General features: G+C 57.5%; 1 protein-coding gene across 1 annotated transcript in view; it reads right to left on the bottom strand.

Annotated features, from left to right (window-relative positions):
• Positions 1-20,832, bottom strand: part of Muc12 (mucin 12, cell surface associated) — a 64,630-nt gene that overhangs the window by 25,191 nt on the left and 18,607 nt on the right. Inside the window, exon 2 of the mRNA XM_087903500.1 lies at positions 1-20,832. This exon is cut by the window's left edge and continues 13,113 nt beyond it. Within this exon, the coding sequence (XP_087759626.1) occupies positions 1-20,832 (20,832 nt within the window).

Below are 20,832 nucleotides of genomic sequence, written 5' to 3'. Positions count from 1 at the left end.
ACGCCGAGCTGCCCGACAAGGTTGTAGGCTTCTGAGTGAACCCTGTTTCGGAGGTTTCGCTTGGTTGGGTGGCACGTGTTGTCACCGGGGTCCTGGGGGATACTGTAGACGCCTCACTCACAGCTGAGGTGGAGGCGATCTCAGAAGCTACAGCGGTTTCTGGTGAACTTGAGGGGGCTGTGAAGACTGTAGATGCCTGAGTGGAAACCCTGGGTGACGTCCCGCTTGCCCGAGTTGTCTGTGTCGACACTGGGCCACGTGGGGAGGCCGTGGACTCCTCAGTGACAGCTGAGGTGTAGGAGGCCTCAGGAGTTCCGGCTGTTTCTGCGGACCCTGTGCTGGCTGGGAAGGTTGTAGATCGCTGAGTGAAGACCGCCGTCTGAGAGGCTGGAGTCGGGTGAGTTGCTTCTGACAAAATGGGGCTGCCTTGGGAGGCTGTAGATGCTTCAGATTGGACTGTGGTGCGAGCAGTTTCAGCTGGCACCGAGGTTTGTGTCGACATCGGGCTGCCAGGGACGGTTGTAGGTTCCAGCGTGAAGACAGTTCCTGGGAATGACCCTGTGGCCTGAGAGCCGTGTGTTGAAATCGAGCTGCTTGTGGAGGCTGTACGTGCCTCAGGTTGGACGGTGGTGAGGAAGCTCTCAGGAGGGACAGAAGCGGTTTGCGTTGACATTGAGTTGCTCTGGGAAGCTGTGGATCCGTGGCTGAAGACTGTTGTTCGGGCTGCCTCGGTTGCTTGAGTTGCTTGAGTTGCTTGAGTAGAAATCGGGCCACGTGGGAACGTGGTAGATTCTCCTGCCACGGGTGTGGTGTAGGAGGTCTCCGGGCTGCGGCCTGGTCCCGTGGAAATTGAGTTTGTTGGGAAGGTCGTAGATTCCTGATGGAAGAGTGTTGTTTTGGATGGCTCGGTGGTCTGAGTTCCACCTGTTGAAGTGTGCTGGCTTCGGGAGGTGGTTGAGGCTTCACTCAGGACTGACGTGAAGGGTGTCTCAGGAGGCAGGGCAGTTGCTGGGGACATGGAGCTGCTTGGAGAGATCGGAGATTCCTGAGTGGAGCCGGTTGTTGGCAAGGTACCAGAGGTTTGAGGTGAATCTGTGGAGACTGTGCGTCTTGGGGAGGTTGTAGACACCTCAGGCAGAGCTGTGGAGGGCGAGGTGTCGGGAGGGACGCCTGTGTCCGGGGAGACTGAGCTGTCCGTGGAGGTCTTAGACTCCTGTGTGAACTCTGTTTGGGAGGTTTCCGCTGGCTGGGTCGCATGTGTTGAGCCTGGGATGCTGGGGGAGGTTGTAGGTACCCCAGTTTGCACTGTTGCGTGGGAGCTCTCAGGAGGTAGCGAAGTTTCTGTGGAAGCTGCGCTTCCTGGGAAAGTTGTTGGTTCCCGGGTGGACCCTGTTTTCCACGTTTGAGCTGAGTGGGTGGCACGGGCTGATATTGGGGTCCGTGGGTGTGTGGTAGATGCCTCGCTTAATCTTGAAGTGTACGGGGTCTGAGGAGGGACCACCGTTCCTGTGGCAATGGAGCTGGCTGGGGAGGTGGTTGATTCCTGGGTGAACACCGTTTCCCGTGACTCAGCTGGTGGAGTTGCATGTGTTGAAACCGGGGTCCTGGTGTATGCCGTAGATGGCTCCTTCACAGCTGCGGTGGGGGAGGTCTCGGGAGGCCCAGCTGTTCCCGTGGACACTGGGCTGCTTAGGGACGTGGTGGGTTCCTGAGTGCGAAGTGTCGTTCCAGAGTTCTCTGGAGCTGGAGCTGTTGGTGTCGGCAGGGCGCTGCTCAGGGATGTGGTAGAGGCCCCAGTCAGCGCTGCTGTGTGGGTGACATCAGGAGGAACAGCAGTGTCTGTGGACGCCGAGCTGCCCGACAAGGTTGTAGGCTTCTGAGTGAACCCTGTTTCGGAGGTTTCGCTTGGTTGGGTGGCACGTGTTGTCACCGGGGTCCTGGGGGATACTGTAGACGCCTCACTCACAGCTGAGGTGGAGGCGATCTCAGAAGCTACAGCGGTTTCTGGTGAACTTGAGGGGGCTGTGAAGACTGTAGATGCCTGAGTGGAAACCCTGGGTGACGTCCCGCTTGCCCGAGTTGTCTGTGTCGACACTGGGCCACGTGGGGAGGCCGTGGACTCCTCAGTGACAGCTGAGGTGTAGGAGGCCTCAGGAGTTCCGGCTGTTTCTGCGGACCCTGTGCTGGCTGGGAAGGTTGTAGATCGCTGAGTGAAGACCGCCGTCTGAGAGGCTGGAGTCGGGTGAGTTGCTTCTGACAAAATGGGGCTGCCTTGGGAGGCTGTAGATGCTTCAGATTGGACTGTGGTGCGAGCAGTTTCAGCTGGCACCGAGGTTTGTGTCGACATCGGGCTGCCAGGGACGGTTGTAGGTTCCAGCGTGAAGACAGTTCCTGGGAATGACCCTGTGGCCTGAGAGCCGTGTGTTGAAATCGAGCTGCTTGTGGAGGCTGTACGTGCCTCAGGTTGGACGGTGGTGAGGAAGCTCTCAGGAGGGACAGAAGCGGTTTGCGTTGACATTGAGTTGCTCTGGGAAGCTGTGGATCCGTGGCTGAAGACTGTTGTTCGGGCTGCCTCGGTTGCTTGAGTTGCTTGAGTTGCTTGAGTAGAAATCGGGCCACGTGGGAACGTGGTAGATTCTCCTGCCACGGGTGTGGTGTAGGAGGTCTCCGGGCTGCGGCCTGGTCCCGTGGAAATTGAGTTTGTTGGGAAGGTCGTAGATTCCTGATGGAAGAGTGTTGTTTTGGATGGCTCGGTGGTCTGAGTTCCACCTGTTGAAGTGTGCTGGCTTCGGGAGGTGGTTGAGGCTTCACTCAGGACTGACGTGAAGGGTGTCTCAGGAGGCAGGGCAGTTGCTGGGGACATGGAGCTGCTTGGAGAGATCGGAGATTCCTGAGTGGAGCCGGTTGTTGGCAAGGTACCAGAGGTTTGAGGTGAATCTGTGGAGACTGTGCGTCTTGGGGAGGTTGTAGACACCTCAGGCAGAGCTGTGGAGGGCGAGGTGTCGGGAGGGACGCCTGTGTCCGGGGAGACTGAGCTGTCCGTGGAGGTCTTAGACTCCTGTGTGAACTCTGTTTGGGAGGTTTCCGCTGGCTGGGTCGCATGTGTTGAGCCTGGGATGCTGGGGGAGGTTGTAGGTACCCCAGTTTGCACTGTTGCGTGGGAGCTCTCAGGAGGTAGCGAAGTTTCTGTGGAAGCTGCGCTTCCTGGGAAAGTTGTTGGTTCCCGGGTGGACCCTGTTTTCCACGTTTGAGCTGAGTGGGTGGCACGGGCTGATATTGGGGTCCGTGGGTGTGTGGTAGATGCCTCGCTTAATCTTGAAGTGTACGGGGTCTGAGGAGGGACCACCGTTCCTGTGGCAATGGAGCTGGCTGGGGAGGTGGTTGATTCCTGGGTGAACACCGTTTCCCGTGACTCAGCTGGTGGAGTTGCATGTGTTGAAACCGGGGTCCTGGTGTATGCCGTAGATGGCTCCTTCACAGCTGCGGTGGGGGAGGTCTCGGGAGGCCCAGCTGTTCCCGTGGACACTGGGCTGCTTAGGGACGTGGTGGGTTCCTGAGTGCGAAGTGTCGTTCCAGAGTTCTCTGGAGCTGGAGCTGTTGGTGTCGGCAGGGCGCTGCTCAGGGATGTGGTAGAGGCCCCAGTCAGCGCTGCTGTGTGGGTGACATCAGGAGGAACAGCAGTGTCTGTGGACGCCGAGCTGCCCGACAAGGTTGTAGGCTTCTGAGTGAACCCTGTTTCGGAGGTTTCGCTTGGTTGGGTGGCACGTGTTGTCACCGGGGTCCTGGGGGATACTGTAGACGCCTCACTCACAGCTGAGGTGGAGGCGATCTCAGAAGCTACAGCGGTTTCTGGTGAACTTGAGGGGGCTGTGAAGACTGTAGATGCCTGAGTGGAAACCCTGGGTGACGTCCCGCTTGCCCGAGTTGTCTGTGTCGACACTGGGCCACGTGGGGAGGCCGTGGACTCCTCAGTGACAGCTGAGGTGTAGGAGGCCTCAGGAGTTCCGGCTGTTTCTGCGGACCCTGTGCTGGCTGGGAAGGTTGTAGATCGCTGAGTGAAGACCGCCGTCTGAGAGGCTGGAGTCGGGTGAGTTGCTTCTGACAAAATGGGGCTGCCTTGGGAGGCTGTAGATGCTTCAGATTGGACTGTGGTGCGAGCAGTTTCAGCTGGCACCGAGGTTTGTGTCGACATCGGGCTGCCAGGGACGGTTGTAGGTTCCAGCGTGAAGACAGTTCCTGGGAATGACCCTGTGGCCTGAGAGCCGTGTGTTGAAATCGAGCTGCTTGTGGAGGCTGTACGTGCCTCAGGTTGGACGGTGGTGAGGAAGCTCTCAGGAGGGACAGAAGCGGTTTGCGTTGACATTGAGTTGCTCTGGGAAGCTGTGGATCCGTGGCTGAAGACTGTTGTTCGGGCTGCCTCGGTTGCTTGAGTTGCTTGAGTTGCTTGAGTAGAAATCGGGCCACGTGGGAACGTGGTAGATTCTCCTGCCACGGGTGTGGTGTAGGAGGTCTCCGGGCTGCGGCCTGGTCCCGTGGAAATTGAGTTTGTTGGGAAGGTCGTAGATTCCTGATGGAAGAGTGTTGTTTTGGATGGCTCGGTGGTCTGAGTTCCGCCTGTTGAAGTGTGCTGGCTTCGGGAGGTGGTTGAGGCTTCACTCAGGACTGACGTGAAGGGTGTCTCAGGAGGCAGGGCAGTTGCTGGGGACATGGAGCTGCTTGGAGAGATCGGAGATTCCTGAGTGGAGCCGGTTGTTGGCAAGGTACCAGAGGTTTGAGGTGAATCTGTGGAGACTGTGCGTCTTGGGGAGGTTGTAGACACCTCAGGCAGAGCTGTGGAGGGCGAGGTGTCGGGAGGGACGCCTGTGTCCGGGGAGACTGAGCTGTCCGTGGAGGTCTTAGACTCCTGTGTGAACTCTGTTTGGGAGGTTTCCGCTGGCTGGGTCGCATGTGTTGAGCCTGGGATGCTGGGGGAGGTTGTAGGTACCCCAGTTTGCACTGTTGCGTGGGAGCTCTCAGGAGGTAGCGAAGTTTCTGTGGAAGCTGCGCTTCCTGGGAAAGTTGTTGGTTCCCGGGTGGACCCTGTTTTCCACGTTTGAGCTGAGTGGGTGGCACGGGCTGATATTGGGGTCCGTGGGTGTGTGGTAGATGCCTCGCTTAATCTTGAAGTGTACGGGGTCTGAGGAGGGACCACCGTTCCTGTGGCAATGGAGCTGGCTGGGGAGGTGGTTGATTCCTGGGTGAACACCGTTTCCCGTGACTCAGCTGGTGGAGTTGCATGTGTTGAAACCGGGGTCCTGGTGTATGCCGTAGATGGCTCCTTCACAGCTGCGGTGGGGGAGGTCTCGGGAGGCCCAGCTGTTCCCGTGGACACTGGGCTGCTTAGGGACGTGGTGGGTTCCTGAGTGCGAAGTGTCGTTCCAGAGTTCTCTGGAGCTGGAGCTGTTGGTGTCGGCAGGGCGCTGCTCAGGGATGTGGTAGAGGCCCCAGTCAGCGCTGCTGTGTGGGTGACATCAGGAGGAACAGCAGTGTCTGTGGACGCCGAGCTGCCCGACAAGGTTGTAGGCTTCTGAGTGAACCCTGTTTCGGAGGTTTCGCTTGGTTGGGTGGCACGTGTTGTCACCGGGGTCCTGGGGGATACTGTAGACGCCTCACTCACAGCTGAGGTGGAGGCGATCTCAGAAGCTACAGCGGTTTCTGGTGAACTTGAGGGGGCTGTGAAGACTGTAGATGCCTGAGTGGAAACCCTGGGTGACGTCCCGCTTGCCCGAGTTGTCTGTGTCGACACTGGGCCACGTGGGGAGGCCGTGGACTCCTCAGTGACAGCTGAGGTGTAGGAGGCCTCAGGAGTTCCGGCTGTTTCTGCGGACCCTGTGCTGGCTGGGAAGGTTGTAGATCGCTGAGTGAAGACCGCCGTCTGAGAGGCTGGAGTCGGGTGAGTTGCTTCTGACAAAATGGGGCTGCCTTGGGAGGCTGTAGATGCTTCAGATTGGACTGTGGTGCGAGCAGTTTCAGCTGGCACCGAGGTTTGTGTCGACATCGGGCTGCCAGGGACGGTTGTAGGTTCCAGCGTGAAGACAGTTCCTGGGAATGACCCTGTGGCCTGAGAGCCGTGTGTTGAAATCGAGCTGCTTGTGGAGGCTGTACGTGCCTCAGGTTGGACGGTGGTGAGGAAGCTCTCAGGAGGGACAGAAGCGGTTTGCGTTGACATTGAGTTGCTCTGGGAAGCTGTGGATCCGTGGCTGAAGACTGTTGTTCGGGCTGCCTCGGTTGCTTGAGTTGCTTGAGTTGCTTGAGTAGAAATCGGGCCACGTGGGAACGTGGTAGATTCTCCTGCCACGGGTGTGGTGTAGGAGGTCTCCGGGCTGCGGCCTGGTCCCGTGGAAATTGAGTTTGTTGGGAAGGTCGTAGATTCCTGATGGAAGAGTGTTGTTTTGGATGGCTCGGTGGTCTGAGTTCCGCCTGTTGAAGTGTGCTGGCTTCGGGAGGTGGTTGAGGCTTCACTCAGGACTGACGTGAAGGGTGTCTCAGGAGGCAGGGCAGTTGCTGGGGACATGGAGCTGCTTGGAGAGATCGGAGATTCCTGAGTGGAGCCGGTTGTTGGCAAGGTACCAGAGGTTTGAGGTGAATCTGTGGAGACTGTGCGTCTTGGGGAGGTTGTAGACACCTCAGGCAGAGCTGTGGAGGGCGAGGTGTCGGGAGGGACGCCTGTGTCCGGGGAGACTGAGCTGTCCGTGGAGGTCTTAGACTCCTGTGTGAACTCTGTTTGGGAGGTTTCCGCTGGCTGGGTCGCATGTGTTGAGCCTGGGATGCTGGGGGAGGTTGTAGGTACCCCAGTTTGCACTGTTGCGTGGGAGCTCTCAGGAGGTAGCGAAGTTTCTGTGGAAGCTGCGCTTCCTGGGAAAGTTGTTGGTTCCCGGGTGGACCCTGTTTTCCACGTTTGAGCTGAGTGGGTGGCACGGGCTGATATTGGGGTCCGTGGGTGTGTGGTAGATGCCTCGCTTAATCTTGAAGTGTACGGGGTCTGAGGAGGGACCACCGTTCCTGTGGCAATGGAGCTGGCTGGGGAGGTGGTTGATTCCTGGGTGAACACCGTTTCCCGTGACTCAGCTGGTGGAGTTGCATGTGTTGAAACCGGGGTCCTGGTGTATGCCGTAGATGGCTCCTTCACAGCTGCGGTGGGGGAGGTCTCGGGAGGCCCAGCTGTTCCCGTGGACACTGGGCTGCTTAGGGACGTGGTGGGTTCCTGAGTGCGAAGTGTCGTTCCAGAGTTCTCTGGAGCTGGAGCTGTTGGTGTCGGCAGGGCGCTGCTCAGGGATGTGGTAGAGGCCCCAGTCAGCGCTGCTGTGTGGGTGACATCAGGAGGAACAGCAGTGTCTGTGGACGCCGAGCTGCCCGACAAGGTTGTAGGCTTCTGAGTGAACCCTGTTTCGGAGGTTTCGCTTGGTTGGGTGGCACGTGTTGTCACCGGGGTCCTGGGGGATACTGTAGACGCCTCACTCACAGCTGAGGTGGAGGCGATCTCAGAAGCTACAGCGGTTTCTGGTGAACTTGAGGGGGCTGTGAAGACTGTAGATGCCTGAGTGGAAACCCTGGGTGACGTCCCGCTTGCCCGAGTTGTCTGTGTCGACACTGGGCCACGTGGGGAGGCCGTGGACTCCTCAGTGACAGCTGAGGTGTAGGAGGCCTCAGGAGTTCCGGCTGTTTCTGCGGACCCTGTGCTGGCTGGGAAGGTTGTAGATCGCTGAGTGAAGACCGCCGTCTGAGAGGCTGGAGTCGGGTGAGTTGCTTCTGACAAAATGGGGCTGCCTTGGGAGGCTGTAGATGCTTCAGATTGGACTGTGGTGCGAGCAGTTTCAGCTGGCACCGAGGTTTGTGTCGACATCGGGCTGCCAGGGACGGTTGTAGGTTCCAGCGTGAAGACAGTTCCTGGGAATGACCCTGTGGCCTGAGAGCCGTGTGTTGAAATCGAGCTGCTTGTGGAGGCTGTACGTGCCTCAGGTTGGACGGTGGTGAGGAAGCTCTCAGGAGGGACAGAAGCGGTTTGCGTTGACATTGAGTTGCTCTGGGAAGCTGTGGATCCGTGGCTGAAGACTGTTGTTCGGGCTGCCTCGGTTGCTTGAGTTGCTTGAGTTGCTTGAGTAGAAATCGGGCCACGTGGGAACGTGGTAGATTCTCCTGCCACGGGTGTGGTGTAGGAGGTCTCCGGGCTGCGGCCTGGTCCCGTGGAAATTGAGTTTGTTGGGAAGGTCGTAGATTCCTGATGGAAGAGTGTTGTTTTGGATGGCTCGGTGGTCTGAGTTCCACCTGTTGAAGTGTGCTGGCTTCGGGAGGTGGTTGAGGCTTCACTCAGGACTGACGTGAAGGGTGTCTCAGGAGGCAGGGCAGTTGCTGGGGACATGGAGCTGCTTGGAGAGATCGGAGATTCCTGAGTGGAGCCGGTTGTTGGCAAGGTACCAGAGGTTTGAGGTGAATCTGTGGAGACTGTGCGTCTTGGGGAGGTTGTAGACACCTCAGGCAGAGCTGTGGAGGGCGAGGTGTCGGGAGGGACGCCTGTGTCCGGGGAGACTGAGCTGTCCGTGGAGGTCTTAGACTCCTGTGTGAACTCTGTTTGGGAGGTTTCCGCTGGCTGGGTCGCATGTGTTGAGCCTGGGATGCTGGGGGAGGTTGTAGGTACCCCAGTTTGCACTGTTGCGTGGGAGCTCTCAGGAGGTAGCGAAGTTTCTGTGGAAGCTGCGCTTCCTGGGAAAGTTGTTGGTTCCCGGGTGGACCCTGTTTTCCACGTTTGAGCTGAGTGGGTGGCACGGGCTGATATTGGGGTCCGTGGGTGTGTGGTAGATGCCTCGCTTAATCTTGAAGTGTACGGGGTCTGAGGAGGGACCACCGTTCCTGTGGCAATGGAGCTGGCTGGGGAGGTGGTTGATTCCTGGGTGAACACCGTTTCCCGTGACTCAGCTGGTGGAGTTGCATGTGTTGAAACCGGGGTCCTGGTGTATGCCGTAGATGGCTCCTTCACAGCTGCGGTGGGGGAGGTCTCGGGAGGCCCAGCTGTTCCCGTGGACACTGGGCTGCTTAGGGACGTGGTGGGTTCCTGAGTGCGAAGTGTCGTTCCAGAGTTCTCTGGAGCTGGAGCTGTTGGTGTCGGCAGGGCGCTGCTCAGGGATGTGGTAGAGGCCCCAGTCAGCGCTGCTGTGTGGGTGACATCAGGAGGAACAGCAGTGTCTGTGGACGCCGAGCTGCCCGACAAGGTTGTAGGCTTCTGAGTGAACCCTGTTTCGGAGGTTTCGCTTGGTTGGGTGGCACGTGTTGTCACCGGGGTCCTGGGGGATACTGTAGACGCCTCACTCACAGCTGAGGTGGAGGCGATCTCAGAAGCTACAGCGGTTTCTGGTGAACTTGAGGGGGCTGTGAAGACTGTAGATGCCTGAGTGGAAACCCTGGGTGACGTCCCGCTTGCCCGAGTTGTCTGTGTCGACACTGGGCCACGTGGGGAGGCCGTGGACTCCTCAGTGACAGCTGAGGTGTAGGAGGCCTCAGGAGTTCCGGCTGTTTCTGCGGACCCTGTGCTGGCTGGGAAGGTTGTAGATCGCTGAGTGAAGACCGCCGTCTGAGAGGCTGGAGTCGGGTGAGTTGCTTCTGACAAAATGGGGCTGCCTTGGGAGGCTGTAGATGCTTCAGATTGGACTGTGGTGCGAGCAGTTTCAGCTGGCACCGAGGTTTGTGTCGACATCGGGCTGCCAGGGACGGTTGTAGGTTCCAGCGTGAAGACAGTTCCTGGGAATGACCCTGTGGCCTGAGAGCCGTGTGTTGAAATCGAGCTGCTTGTGGAGGCTGTACGTGCCTCAGGTTGGACGGTGGTGAGGAAGCTCTCAGGAGGGACAGAAGCGGTTTGCGTTGACATTGAGTTGCTCTGGGAAGCTGTGGATCCGTGGCTGAAGACTGTTGTTCGGGCTGCCTCGGTTGCTTGAGTTGCTTGAGTTGCTTGAGTAGAAATCGGGCCACGTGGGAACGTGGTAGATTCTCCTGCCACGGGTGTGGTGTAGGAGGTCTCCGGGCTGCGGCCTGGTCCCGTGGAAATTGAGTTTGTTGGGAAGGTCGTAGATTCCTGATGGAAGAGTGTTGTTTTGGATGGCTCGGTGGTCTGAGTTCCGCCTGTTGAAGTGTGCTGGCTTCGGGAGGTGGTTGAGGCTTCACTCAGGACTGACGTGAAGGGTGTCTCAGGAGGCAGGGCAGTTGCTGGGGACATGGAGCTGCTTGGAGAGATCGGAGATTCCTGAGTGGAGCCGGTTGTTGGCAAGGTACCAGAGGTTTGAGGTGAATCTGTGGAGACTGTGCGTCTTGGGGAGGTTGTAGACACCTCAGGCAGAGCTGTGGAGGGCGAGGTGTCGGGAGGGACGCCTGTGTCCGGGGAGACTGAGCTGTCCGTGGAGGTCTTAGACTCCTGTGTGAACTCTGTTTGGGAGGTTTCCGCTGGCTGGGTCGCATGTGTTGAGCCTGGGATGCTGGGGGAGGTTGTAGGTACCCCAGTTTGCACTGTTGCGTGGGAGCTCTCAGGAGGTAGCGAAGTTTCTGTGGAAGCTGCGCTTCCTGGGAAAGTTGTTGGTTCCCGGGTGGACCCTGTTTTCCACGTTTGAGCTGAGTGGGTGGCACGGGCTGATATTGGGGTCCGTGGGTGTGTGGTAGATGCCTCGCTTAATCTTGAAGTGTACGGGGTCTGAGGAGGGACCACCGTTCCTGTGGCAATGGAGCTGGCTGGGGAGGTGGTTGATTCCTGGGTGAACACCGTTTCCCGTGACTCAGCTGGTGGAGTTGCATGTGTTGAAACCGGGGTCCTGGTGTATGCCGTAGATGGCTCCTTCACAGCTGCGGTGGGGGAGGTCTCGGGAGGCCCAGCTGTTCCCGTGGACACTGGGCTGCTTAGGGACGTGGTGGGTTCCTGAGTGCGAAGTGTCGTTCCAGAGTTCTCTGGAGCTGGAGCTGTTGGTGTCGGCAGGGCGCTGCTCAGGGATGTGGTAGAGGCCCCAGTCAGCGCTGCTGTGTGGGTGACATCAGGAGGAACAGCAGTGTCTGTGGACGCCGAGCTGCCCGACAAGGTTGTAGGCTTCTGAGTGAACCCTGTTTCGGAGGTTTCGCTTGGTTGGGTGGCACGTGTTGTCACCGGGGTCCTGGGGGATACTGTAGACGCCTCACTCACAGCTGAGGTGGAGGCGATCTCAGAAGCTACAGCGGTTTCTGGTGAACTTGAGGGGGCTGTGAAGACTGTAGATGCCTGAGTGGAAACCCTGGGTGACGTCCCGCTTGCCCGAGTTGTCTGTGTCGACACTGGGCCACGTGGGGAGGCCGTGGACTCCTCAGTGACAGCTGAGGTGTAGGAGGCCTCAGGAGTTCCGGCTGTTTCTGCGGACCCTGTGCTGGCTGGGAAGGTTGTAGATCGCTGAGTGAAGACCGCCGTCTGAGAGGCTGGAGTCGGGTGAGTTGCTTCTGACAAAATGGGGCTGCCTTGGGAGGCTGTAGATGCTTCAGATTGGACTGTGGTGCGAGCAGTTTCAGCTGGCACCGAGGTTTGTGTCGACATCGGGCTGCCAGGGACGGTTGTAGGTTCCAGCGTGAAGACAGTTCCTGGGAATGACCCTGTGGCCTGAGAGCCGTGTGTTGAAATCGAGCTGCTTGTGGAGGCTGTACGTGCCTCAGGTTGGACGGTGGTGAGGAAGCTCTCAGGAGGGACAGAAGCGGTTTGCGTTGACATTGAGTTGCTCTGGGAAGCTGTGGATCCGTGGCTGAAGACTGTTGTTCGGGCTGCCTCGGTTGCTTGAGTTGCTTGAGTTGCTTGAGTAGAAATCGGGCCACGTGGGAACGTGGTAGATTCTCCTGCCACGGGTGTGGTGTAGGAGGTCTCCGGGCTGCGGCCTGGTCCCGTGGAAATTGAGTTTGTTGGGAAGGTCGTAGATTCCTGATGGAAGAGTGTTGTTTTGGATGGCTCGGTGGTCTGAGTTCCGCCTGTTGAAGTGTGCTGGCTTCGGGAGGTGGTTGAGGCTTCACTCAGGACTGACGTGAAGGGTGTCTCAGGAGGCAGGGCAGTTGCTGGGGACATGGAGCTGCTTGGAGAGATCGGAGATTCCTGAGTGGAGCCGGTTGTTGGCAAGGTACCAGAGGTTTGAGGTGAATCTGTGGAGACTGTGCGTCTTGGGGAGGTTGTAGACACCTCAGGCAGAGCTGTGGAGGGCGAGGTGTCGGGAGGGACGCCTGTGTCCGGGGAGACTGAGCTGTCCGTGGAGGTCTTAGACTCCTGTGTGAACTCTGTTTGGGAGGTTTCCGCTGGCTGGGTCGCATGTGTTGAGCCTGGGATGCTGGGGGAGGTTGTAGGTACCCCAGTTTGCACTGTTGCGTGGGAGCTCTCAGGAGGTAGCGAAGTTTCTGTGGAAGCTGCGCTTCCTGGGAAAGTTGTTGGTTCCCGGGTGGACCCTGTTTTCCACGTTTGAGCTGAGTGGGTGGCACGGGCTGATATTGGGGTCCGTGGGTGTGTGGTAGATGCCTCGCTTAATCTTGAAGTGTACGGGGTCTGAGGAGGGACCACCGTTCCTGTGGCAATGGAGCTGGCTGGGGAGGTGGTTGATTCCTGGGTGAACACCGTTTCCCGTGACTCAGCTGGTGGAGTTGCATGTGTTGAAACCGGGGTCCTGGTGTATGCCGTAGATGGCTCCTTCACAGCTGCGGTGGGGGAGGTCTCGGGAGGCCCAGCTGTTCCCGTGGACACTGGGCTGCTTAGGGACGTGGTGGGTTCCTGAGTGCGAAGTGTCGTTCCAGAGTTCTCTGGAGCTGGAGCTGTTGGTGTCGGCAGGGCGCTGCTCAGGGATGTGGTAGAGGCCCCAGTCAGCGCTGCTGTGTGGGTGACATCAGGAGGAACAGCAGTGTCTGTGGACGCCGAGCTGCCCGACAAGGTTGTAGGCTTCTGAGTGAACCCTGTTTCGGAGGTTTCGCTTGGTTGGGTGGCACGTGTTGTCACCGGGGTCCTGGGGGATACTGTAGACGCCTCACTCACAGCTGAGGTGGAGGCGATCTCAGAAGCTACAGCGGTTTCTGGTGAACTTGAGGGGGCTGTGAAGACTGTAGATGCCTGAGTGGAAACCCTGGGTGACGTCCCGCTTGCCCGAGTTGTCTGTGTCGACACTGGGCCACGTGGGGAGGCCGTGGACTCCTCAGTGACAGCTGAGGTGTAGGAGGCCTCAGGAGTTCCGGCTGTTTCTGCGGACCCTGTGCTGGCTGGGAAGGTTGTAGATCGCTGAGTGAAGACCGCCGTCTGAGAGGCTGGAGTCGGGTGAGTTGCTTCTGACAAAATGGGGCTGCCTTGGGAGGCTGTAGATGCTTCAGATTGGACTGTGGTGCGAGCAGTTTCAGCTGGCACCGAGGTTTGTGTCGACATCGGGCTGCCAGGGACGGTTGTAGGTTCCAGCGTGAAGACAGTTCCTGGGAATGACCCTGTGGCCTGAGAGCCGTGTGTTGAAATCGAGCTGCTTGTGGAGGCTGTACGTGCCTCAGGTTGGACGGTGGTGAGGAAGCTCTCAGGAGGGACAGAAGCGGTTTGCGTTGACATTGAGTTGCTCTGGGAAGCTGTGGATCCGTGGCTGAAGACTGTTGTTCGGGCTGCCTCGGTTGCTTGAGTTGCTTGAGTTGCTTGAGTAGAAATCGGGCCACGTGGGAACGTGGTAGATTCTCCTGCCACGGGTGTGGTGTAGGAGGTCTCCGGGCTGCGGCCTGGTCCCGTGGAAATTGAGTTTGTTGGGAAGGTCGTAGATTCCTGATGGAAGAGTGTTGTTTTGGATGGCTCGGTGGTCTGAGTTCCACCTGTTGAAGTGTGCTGGCTTCGGGAGGTGGTTGAGGCTTCACTCAGGACTGACGTGAAGGGTGTCTCAGGAGGCAGGGCAGTTGCTGGGGACATGGAGCTGCTTGGAGAGATCGGAGATTCCTGAGTGGAGCCGGTTGTTGGCAAGGTACCAGAGGTTTGAGGTGAATCTGTGGAGACTGTGCGTCTTGGGGAGGTTGTAGACACCTCAGGCAGAGCTGTGGAGGGCGAGGTGTCGGGAGGGACGCCTGTGTCCGGGGAGACTGAGCTGTCCGTGGAGGTCTTAGACTCCTGTGTGAACTCTGTTTGGGAGGTTTCCGCTGGCTGGGTCGCATGTGTTGAGCCTGGGATGCTGGGGGAGGTTGTAGGTACCCCAGTTTGCACTGTTGCGTGGGAGCTCTCAGGAGGTAGCGAAGTTTCTGTGGAAGCTGCGCTTCCTGGGAAAGTTGTTGGTTCCCGGGTGGACCCTGTTTTCCACGTTTGAGCTGAGTGGGTGGCACGGGCTGATATTGGGGTCCGTGGGTGTGTGGTAGATGCCTCGCTTAATCTTGAAGTGTACGGGGTCTGAGGAGGGACCACCGTTCCTGTGGCAATGGAGCTGGCTGGGGAGGTGGTTGATTCCTGGGTGAACACCGTTTCCCGTGACTCAGCTGGTGGAGTTGCATGTGTTGAAACCGGGGTCCTGGTGTATGCCGTAGATGGCTCCTTCACAGCTGCGGTGGGGGAGGTCTCGGGAGGCCCAGCTGTTCCCGTGGACACTGGGCTGCTTAGGGACGTGGTGGGTTCCTGAGTGCGAAGTGTCGTTCCAGAGTTCTCTGGAGCTGGAGCTGTTGGTGTCGGCAGGGCGCTGCTCAGGGATGTGGTAGAGGCCCCAGTCAGCGCTGCTGTGTGGGTGACATCAGGAGGAACAGCAGTGTCTGTGGACGCCGAGCTGCCCGACAAGGTTGTAGGCTTCTGAGTGAACCCTGTTTCGGAGGTTTCGCTTGGTTGGGTGGCACGTGTTGTCACCGGGGTCCTGGGGGATACTGTAGACGCCTCACTCACAGCTGAGGTGGAGGCGATCTCAGAAGCTACAGCGGTTTCTGGTGAACTTGAGGGGGCTGTGAAGACTGTAGATGCCTGAGTGGAAACCCTGGGTGACGTCCCGCTTGCCCGAGTTGTCTGTGTCGACACTGGGCCACGTGGGGAGGCCGTGGACTCCTCAGTGACAGCTGAGGTGTAGGAGGCCTCAGGAGTTCCGGCTGTTTCTGCGGACCCTGTGCTGGCTGGGAAGGTTGTAGATCGCTGAGTGAAGACCGCCGTCTGAGAGGCTGGAGTCGGGTGAGTTGCTTCTGACAAAATGGGGCTGCCTTGGGAGGCTGTAGATGCTTCAGATTGGACTGTGGTGCGAGCAGTTTCAGCTGGCACCGAGGTTTGTGTCGACATCGGGCTGCCAGGGACGGTTGTAGGTTCCAGCGTGAAGACAGTTCCTGGGAATGACCCTGTGGCCTGAGAGCCGTGTGTTGAAATCGAGCTGCTTGTGGAGGCTGTACGTGCCTCAGGTTGGACGGTGGTGAGGAAGCTCTCAGGAGGGACAGAAGCGGTTTGCGTTGACATTGAGTTGCTCTGGGAAGCTGTGGATCCGTGGCTGAAGACTGTTGTTCGGGCTGCCTCGGTTGCTTGAGTTGCTTGAGTTGCTTGAGTAGAAATCGGGCCACGTGGGAACGTGGTAGATTCTCCTGCCACGGGTGTGGTGTAGGAGGTCTCCGGGCTGCGGCCTGGTCCCGTGGAAATTGAGTTTGTTGGGAAGGTCGTAGATTCCTGATGGAAGAGTGTTGTTTTGGATGGCTCGGTGGTCTGAGTTCCACCTGTTGAAGTGTGCTGGCTTCGGGAGGTGGTTGAGGCTTCACTCAGGACTGACGTGAAGGGTGTCTCAGGAGGCAGGGCAGTTGCTGGGGACATGGAGCTGCTTGGAGAGATCGGAGATTCCTGAGTGGAGCCGGTTGTTGGCAAGGTACCAGAGGTTTGAGGTGAATCTGTGGAGACTGTGCGTCTTGGGGAGGTTGTAGACACCTCAGGCAGAGCTGTGGAGGGCGAGGTGTCGGGAGGGACGCCTGTGTCCGGGGAGACTGAGCTGTCCGTGGAGGTCTTAGACTCCTGTGTGAACTCTGTTTGGGAGGTTTCCGCTGGCTGGGTCGCATGTGTTGAGCCTGGGATCCTGGGGGAGGTTGTAGGTACCCCAGTTTGCACTGTTGCGTGGGAGCTCTCAGGAGGTAGCGAAGTTTCTGTGGAAGCTGCGCTTCCTGGGAAAGTTGTTGGTTCCCGGGTGGACCCTGTTTTCCACGTTTGAGCTGAGTGGGTGGCACGGGCTGATATTGGGGTCCGTGGGTGTGTGGTAGATGCCTCGCTTAATCTTGAAGTGTACGGGGTCTGAGGAGGGACCACCGTTCCTGTGGCAATGGAGCTGGCTGGGGAGGTGGTTGATTCCTGGGTGAACACCGTTTCCCGTGACTCAGCTGGTGGAGTTGCATGTGTTGAAACCGGGGTCCTGGTGTATGCCGTAGATGGCTCCTTCACAGCTGCGGTGGGGGAGGTCTCGGGAGGCCCAGCTGTTCCCGTGGACACTGGGCTGCTTAGGGACGTGGTGGGTTCCTGAGTGCGAAGTGTCGTTCCAGAGTTCTCTGGAGCTGGAGCTGTTGGTGTCGGCAGGGCGCTGCTCAGGGATGTGGTAGAGGCCCCAGTCAGCGCTGCTGTGTGGGTGACATCAGGAGGAACAGCAGTGTCTGTGGACGCCGAGCTGCCCGACAAGGTTGTAGGCTTCTGAGTGAACCCTGTTTCGGAGGTTTCGCTTGGTTGGGTGGCACGTGTTGTCACCGGGGTCCTGGGGGATACTGTAGACGCCTCACTCACAGCTGAGGTGGAGGCGATCTCAGAAGCTACAGCGGTTTCTGGTGAACTTGAGGGGGCTGTGAAGACTGTAGATGCCTGAGTGGAAACCCTGGGTGACGTCCCGCTTGCCCGAGTTGTCTGTGTCGACACTGGGCCACGTGGGGAGGCCGTGGACTCCTCAGTGACAGCTGAGGTGTAGGAGGCCTCAGGAGTTCCGGCTGTTTCTGCGGACCCTGTGCTGGCTGGGAAGGTTGTAGATCGCTGAGTGAAGACCGCCGTCTGAGAGGCTGGAGTCGGGTGAGTTGCTTCTGACAAAATGGGGCTGCCTTGGGAGGCTGTAGATGCTTCAGATTGGACTGTGGTGCGAGCAGTTTCAGCTGGCACCGAGGTTTGTGTCGACATCGGGCTGCCAGGGACGGTTGTAGGTTCCAGCGTGAAGACAGTTCCTGGGAATGACCCTGTGGCCTGAGAGCCGTGTGTTGAAATCGAGCTGCTTGTGGAGGCTGTACGTGCCTCAGGTTGGACGGTGGTGAGGAAGCTCTCAGGAGGGACAGAAGCGGTTTGCGTTGACATTGAGTTGCTCTGGGAAGCTGTGGATCCGTGGCTGAAGACTGTTGTTCGGGCTGCCTCGGTTGCTTGAGTTGCTTGAGTTGCTTGAGTAGAAATCGGGCCACGTGGGAACGTGGTAGATTCTCCTGCCACGGGTGTGGTGTAGGAGGTCTCCGGGCTGCGGCCTGGTCCCGTGGAAATTGAGTTTGTTGGGAAGGTCGTAGATTCCTGATGGAAGAGTGTTGTTTTGGATGGCTCGGTGGTCTGAGTTCCACCTGTTGAAGTGTGCTGGCTTCGGGAGGTGGTTGAGGCTTCACTCAGGACTGACGTGAAGGGTGTCTCAGGAGGCAGGGCAGTTGCTGGGGACATGGAGCTGCTTGGAGAGATCGGAGATTCCTGAGTGGAGCCGGTTGTTGGCAAGGTACCAGAGGTTTGAGGTGAATCTGTGGAGACTGTGCGTCTTGGGGAGGTTGTAGACACCTCAGGCAGAGCTGTGGAGGGCGAGGTGTCGGGAGGGACGCCTGTGTCCGGGGAGACTGAGCTGTCCGTGGAGGTCTTAGACTCCTGTGTGAACTCTGTTTGGGAGGTTTCCGCTGGCTGGGTCGCATGTGTTGAGCCTGGGATGCTGGGGGAGGTTGTAGGTACCCCAGTTTGCACTGTTGCGTGGGAGCTCTCAGGAGGTAGCGAAGTTTCTGTGGAAGCTGCGCTTCCTGGGAAAGTTGTTGGTTCCCGGGTGGACCCTGTTTTCCACGTTTGAGCTGAGTGGGTGGCACGGGCTGATATTGGGGTCCGTGGGTGTGTGGTAGATGCCTCGCTTAATCTTGAAGTGTACGGGGTCTGAGGAGGGACCACCGTTCCTGTGGCAATGGAGCTGGCTGGGGAGGTGGTTGATTCCTGGGTGAACACCGTTTCCCGTGACTCAGCTGGTGGAGTTGCATGTGTTGAAACCGGGGTCCTGGTGTATGCCGTAGATGGCTCCTTCACAGCTGCGGTGGGGGAGGTCTCGGGAGGCCCAGCTGTTCCCGTGGACACTGGGCTGCTTAGGGACGTGGTGGGTTCCTGAGTGCGAAGTGTCGTTCCAGAGTTCTCTGGAGCTGGAGCTGTTGGTGTCGGCAGGGCGCTGCTCAGGGATGTGGTAGAGGCCCCAGTCAGCGCTGCTGTGTGGGTGACATCAGGAGGAACAGCAGTGTCTGTGGACGCCGAGCTGCCCGACAAGGTTGTAGGCTTCTGAGTGAACCCTGTTTCGGAGGTTTCGCTTGGTTGGGTGGCACGTGTTGTCACCGGGGTCCTGGGGGATACTGTAGACGCCTCACTCACAGCTGAGGTGGAGGCGATCTCAGAAGCTACAGCGGTTTCTGGTGAACTTGAGGGGGCTGTGAAGACTGTAGATGCCTGAGTGGAAACCCTGGGTGACGTCCCGCTTGCCCGAGTTGTCTGTGTCGACACTGGGCCACGTGGGGAGGCCGTGGACTCCTCAGTGACAGCTGAGGTGTAGGAGGCCTCAGGAGTTCCGGCTGTTTCTGCGGACCCTGTGCTGGCTGGGAAGGTTGTAGATCGCTGAGTGAAGACCGCCGTCTGAGAGGCTGGAGTCGGGTGAGTTGCTTCTGACAAAATGGGGCTGCCTTGGGAGGCTGTAGATGCTTCAGATTGGACTGTGGTGCGAGCAGTTTCAGCTGGCACCGAGGTTTGTGTCGACATCGGGCTGCCAGGGACGGTTGTAGGTTCCAGCGTGAAGACAGTTCCTGGGAATGACCCTGTGGCCTGAGAGCCGTGTGTTGAAATCGAGCTGCTTGTGGAGGCTGTACGTGCCTCAGGTTGGACGGTGGTGAGGAAGCTCTCAGGAGGGACAGAAGCGGTTTGCGTTGACATTGAGTTGCTCTGGGAAGCTGTGGATCCGTGGCTGAAGACTGTTGTTCGGGCTGCCTCGGTTGCTTTAGTATAATTCACAGTACTTCGGAAATTTGTAGAGTCTTCTGTCTGAAATGAAGTATGGTAGCTCTGAGTATTGCCATCTGTTTCTTTTGTAATTGAACTGATTGGGATGAGTGTAGTTTCCTGAGTGATGGCTGTTTTGGAGGTTTCATCTTGTACAGTTGAATGGCTTGTTATCAGGCTTTTTTGAGATGTGGTAGTTGGCTCAGTCAGGGCAAATTTGTTAGTAACATTGGAAGCTACAGCAGTTTTTGTTGAGGGTGACCTGGTGTTCAAGGTTGTAGAGTCCTCCGCGATGACTGTTGTTTCAGAGATATTATTTGGTTTAGTTGCCTGCTCCAAAATGGGTTTTCTTTGGGAAGCTGTTGGTGCCTCACTTATAGAAGAGATTTTAGAGTTGCCAGCAGATACATCTGTTTCCATGCTCAATAAGGTTGTAAATGCCTCAATTTTGTTTGTGCTGTCATAGGTCCCAGGCAGTACAGATGTTTTTGTAAAAATTAAGCCTCTCGTGATGGTTGTAGATTCTTGAGTGAAAACTAGTTTAGAGGTGTCAATGGACTGAGTTGCATGTGTTAAAATTGGGCTTCTTGGGAATGATGTAGATTGCTCAGATTGGGATGTAGTCTGAGTGATCTCAGCAGGTCCAGCTGTTAGTGAGGGAATTGACGGGGTTGTGAAGATTGTTGTTTCCTGAGTGAAAACTCCTGGGGAGGTCTCAGTTCCTTGAGTTGCTTGTGTTGAACTAAGGCCACTTGGGGAGGTTGTAGATTCCTCAGTCAGCGCTGAGGTGCCAGACATTTCAGGAGGTACAGCCGTTTCTGTTGAAGTTGGAGCACTCTGGAATGTTGTCGATTCCTGAGTGAAGGCTGTTTTGGGGGTTGTCTCAGTTACTTGAGTTGCGTGTGTTGAAATCAAGCTGCTTTGCGAGGTAGTGAATGCCTCAGTCTGTCCTGTCCTGGGTGAGGTGTCAGGAGGAACTGCAGCTTCTGTGGAAACTGAGCTGCTTGGGAAGGTTCTAGACACCAGAGTGGAGACTGTTGTTTGCCAGGACTCAGCAACTTGAGTTGCATGTTTTGAACTTGGGTTGCTTGGGGGCATTGTTGATTCCTGAATCTGGCCTGTGGTGTGGGAGGTTTTGGAAGGTCCAACTGTGTCTGTCGAAATTGAGCTTTCTTGGAAGATTTCATCTTCTGTGATGAGGACTATTGACTTGGAAATTCCAGGGTTAGGAGCTGTGTGGGTTGTTAGGACTGTGTTTTGAGAGATTTTCCTTGTCGTTGATGTTGGTCTTTGGGTGTTTTGGTTAGGTGTTGATTCTTCATCTCGGGCTATACTTTGGGAATTCCCAGTTGTCAGTGGCACAGGTCTTGAACTTGTGCTTCCTACTTCAGTGGTTAGTCCCTCTCCCAAGACTGTAGTCTGAGAGCCTTCGGTGGTCACGGATGTGTTTGTCAAGCTGTTTGTGAATTTGGTTATGACTGTTTCTATCGTTTGTTTGCGCCCAGCAGAGCCTGATTTGTGTGCTGAATTTGTGGGGCTTGATGAGTTCGCAGATCCATGCACACCAGATTGTATAGTCGAGTAGCCCGTGGTTGATGTTGCTGCTTTTTCTCGTCCTTGGTTTGATTTACTGGTCATTAACG

Source organism: Myodes glareolus, chromosome 2, assembly GCF_982192425.1.
Source record: "Myodes glareolus chromosome 2, mMyoGla1.1, whole genome shotgun sequence".
NCBI lineage: Eukaryota > Metazoa > Chordata > Mammalia > Rodentia > Cricetidae > Myodes > Myodes glareolus.
Note: the sequence above shows the minus strand (reverse complement) of the source record. Positions and strands in the feature narration are given on the sequence as shown.